General features: G+C 35.5%; 1 protein-coding gene across 1 annotated transcript in view; it reads right to left on the bottom strand.

The window, feature by feature from the left end:
* LOC104624515 (high affinity cAMP-specific and IBMX-insensitive 3',5'-cyclic phosphodiesterase 8A-like) overlaps positions 1–3893 on the bottom strand; it is a gene marked incomplete at its 5' end in the record, with an annotated part of 31077 nt that extends 27184 nt beyond the window's left edge. The window contains 4 exons of the mRNA XM_010291902.1: positions 428–565; positions 1962–2040; positions 2289–2377; positions 3836–3893. Of these exons, the coding sequence (XP_010290204.1) occupies positions 428–565; positions 1962–2040; positions 2289–2377; positions 3836–3893 (364 nt within the window). The remainder of the gene's footprint in view (positions 1–427; positions 566–1961; positions 2041–2288; positions 2378–3835) is intronic.
* Positions 3894–4121: the final 228 nt, after the last annotated feature.

Below are 4121 nucleotides of genomic sequence, written 5' to 3'. Positions count from 1 at the left end.
CCCTGCCTATCACTCTCAAGTGGTATTGCAAATGTCTCTTCTGATATTTTTACATTCTGAACTTGCAAATCAGCTTTCACATTTCATGCTAAGATACTTGAACATGGTTCTTTTCTCATTTACATCACACTGGATAACATGCGCATCCATCCCATTTCCCTTTGGTATTCCCACACCTTTTGCTACAGCATACATTATAAAGAAACACAGCAAGTCACTTATTTTCATAAAACATGTACCTCTTCCAAGCAAGAAACGAGAAAGCAGCCCTTTAAAAAATGAGCATTTTTTACTTTCTCTTCTTGTTTGAGTAAGAAAGCTCCAAATGCTAAGTGTCTGTGAAGCTGCAAGTTACATCATGTGTCATCCCTGGATAATAATAACTTCTACAGGTAGCAAATGATAAGTGATACAATGCCATACTCACCTTTCCTATCTTTATGCAGGAATTAATAGTATCTAGGAAATCAGCTTTTTTTTCATTTATAGGCACTTCTGTTAATTCCTTTCCTATTAGTTCACCTATTTGATAGCCCATCACTGTTTCAAAAGCAGGATTGACGTACTGTGAAATAAAAACAAACAAAAAACCATTCAACAGAATTCTTAAAGCACAACAGAATCCCTTTTTTTTCCTACTTCCTAAACCTAGGGATCTCTTTCCGAGCCTGAAATAGATCTCTGTATGTACTCGCCTGAGAGAGATGCCTAAATTTTTTTCTTTGTGAAGCAAAACCGTAATGTCCATGCTAGAAGAGTTGTGCAGTGTGTGTTCATGTGAGCAAAGACAGGGAAATTATGGAAACATCTGAGTATTACACAACCACAAAGTTTAGACAGACAACAAAAATTCCTGAAAAATGAGCTTTGTCAGTTCTCAAACCTATAAACCTCAACCCTACCTCAATGTTCCTAAAAATCACAAATTAGATGGTGGGATACCATAGAAATATTGGCTGAGTTACTGACATAACTGTCGTAACAGCATCCGAATGCCTCACAACTTACAATGTTTCAATATGAGAGAAATTAAAAGGGTGCCACTGCATGCTCTCTGCTCCTAAATGTTCTCCCCTAAAGGTTCCTTCCAAAAGGTTCCTCCCCTCTGTGAGAAAGCCCTGCCTGCTGGAGCTCCAGGACTCTTACACATGTTGGTTCTCTCATATTCTGGGGCTGTCAGCAGAGGGACAAAATTTGGTCTGAAAAAATAGATTTAAAACAACTTCAGGATGTGTTCTGTTATTTTTGTAAAAGGGATGAAGAAGACACATCCTTCAATGAAACTGCCATTGTCAAGATTTGGGTCAGGAGGGTACAATTTATATGCATGTTCTAACTCCCAGCGGCTTAGATTCAAGCTCTTTACTGATAATAAAATCACTCCCCAGAGCCTTCATAGTTAGGGATAGAACTAACTCCCTCATAAAGATTACATTTTTCAGGACTGCAAACCTAAGCACAATTTCTTTTCCCTCTTTTAAAGAAATTTTGAAGAGAGGATTACATTAAAAAATGGTTGGCCCACAAATTCTGCTGCATCAAACAGTATCAGATTTAAGCAAAAAAAAAAAAAAAGCGTACTACCTGTATTTAAATAGAACATCAATTAGATTTGCTTTTCAAGAGCATCAAATTAACATACAGTATTTTTGGAGAAGAATACAAACCACTGTCTGCATTCATTCATGACATAAAAGAATCATTACAAAAAATAAAAACAAGAGAGTAAATCCTTATTCATTCAGAAACAACAATCTCCCTTAAAATTGACTTGATTTATGCAAGAGATTTTAAATGGAGAAAATTCTGCTCTACAGCCAAATTCATTCCAGTCTTTTTAGAACCATTAAGTTAGGTTAGATTGTTATACTGTAAGAAAGAGTAAATGTAATCATGATGAAATAAAATACTGTCAGCCCACAGAGCAATTTTCTGTACTTATAAAAATAACTGGAACAAACCTGTATTACATGGTCTTCACTTGTGATCTCAATGGCTTCTTGACTTTTCTCTAATGCTGTAAATAATGAATTACACGCCCTGGAGACAAAACAAAAAAAAGCATCTGATTAAGTTTAATCCATGTAATTCTTATTGTATATGACAATAAGGTATTGCAACTCTATACTGAATGAAGTTGTACTTTAATAATTAACATTTTCTTCAACTAACATTATAGAATGTCAACTGACATTCTATAATTAACTACAGTACAGTAAAATAAATACTCTTTTAAGGATGTGGCTGAATTGGCATTTTTTTGTTGATAATGTTTTTGGTAAAATTACCTTAGTTTGAATTGTGCCTGCACCTCTCCAAATTCCAGCTGAATCAACTCATTGTAACAGGCCATTATATTAGAATTTTCTACATATCGCTGCAAATGAAAGGTTAGAAATATTTCATTAATACACATTTCTGTACTCAAGAGTATGAAGCTGTTTTCTTTTGCTTGATAAGGAACTAAAAAGGAGTAGATATCCCAAAAATGATCATGTTGTAACACAAGCAACACGGGAAGATTATTTTCTGGGACTAGTAAAATTCTTCAGGTTACTGCATTTTGAAAAGGTGACAGATCCTCATGGCAATGAGGTTCAACCAATTTGTTTATTCTCTGTAATTGTCAGCATAATCAATACATTAAAAAATGTACTTTTCATGACGTTATATTCTTCCATGCTACTTATTTAAAATAACAGTGAAAAAATTATGTTGTGTCTCAAGTCATCAAAATTTGAGATGAGTTTCCAATTGCTAATACTCCAAATTATATACATAGAAGAAAGCAAAACTTCCTGACAAATATACCTGCCATTGGATACAATCATTCATTCTGGGGCTTGTATATCAATGACCTCAGTATCTTTGATGTTTTTTTTAAAACATCTCATATTTACCAGGTATGAGCCTGAATGTTAAGTCTTTGTTCCTGCTAAACTGCCACAGACATTGATAGTTTGGGAGGAAAGATCGATTATCAAAGGTAAGCCACATCAAGGCTGCTAAACAAAATTTTCTACGTTTTGCCATTAGCCCTATCTCCAAGGCTCTGATCCATAAATAATTCAGAACCCGTGTTGGATTACTTATGTGCCCACTGGAATGACTCTGTACATGTAAGTACAGTTATTTTCAGGCTCTAGCATATCCTGCATTAGGACCTTAGTACAAAGAAGCAAATAAGTGCAAATGGACTGTGATGGGATAGCAAAAAATCTGGTGAGTATGCAACCAAATACTCTGAATCACACTGTAAATCATGCACATTTTTGTTCCGTTGTCAGCTTAAAGCAATCAGGAATCCACTTAACTGACACGCTAATAAGCACCTTTCCTGCTTAATTGGAATAGTTGCCAAGGAACAGATTCAATGTAATACTTTTCAGGTGTCTCCAAACAATAGATAATAGCACTTGACAGTGTCTGGAGCTTGTTTACAGATGTGAATTGGCGTTTGATAAAAGAGATTTCCCACAGCACATTCTGTTGTTCACTGCAAGCTACTCTCTGGCTCTGCTACAGTCACTTGTCAATTTTGTCAATGTCAACTTTTCAAGCAGAGCATCATATATTTACTCTGGTGTAAAGTACAAAAGTCTCAGCACCACTTCTTATATTCCTGAGAATTTCCACCTCCTTAGTCAGTGCTATTCTAATTCTACTGGTATATGGTAGTTCAGAATTGGGATATATGTAAGAATGAGCAGCATGAACAAGATTTACAGGTTGAATTACAACAGAAACGGTCACTGACAGCCAAACTTCAGGATAGTTTCTTGCACGACAATTTTGAAATGTCAGAGCAACCTAGTGGAGTATAACACATACATACCCTTGTAAAGCCAGCAGAGATCAGGGGCAATATTGATGACTCTTCACGATCAGCGTGCCTTTTAAAGAAGGATTATAAAGTCAGAGATTATTTCTGTAATCAACTGAGACCCAATTTCACAAGCCATTGACATACCTGTAGCCCAATGTCACACTAAAAGCTAATATGGCTAAACCCTTACAGGATCTATAAATAAAACTTACTTTCTGTGTTTTTTATAAGCTTTCATCTTTGGCATGGATAAGCCAAAATGTTATTTTCCTTTTTGCATGTAATGAGCTGCTTA

The sequence above is a fragment of the Phaethon lepturus genome, unplaced genomic scaffold, assembly GCF_000687285.1.
Source record: "Phaethon lepturus isolate BGI_N335 unplaced genomic scaffold, ASM68728v1 scaffold32507, whole genome shotgun sequence".
Classification (NCBI taxonomy): Eukaryota; Metazoa; Chordata; class Aves; order Phaethontiformes; family Phaethontidae; genus Phaethon; species Phaethon lepturus.
This window is presented reverse-complemented; position numbering and strand designations above follow the sequence as displayed.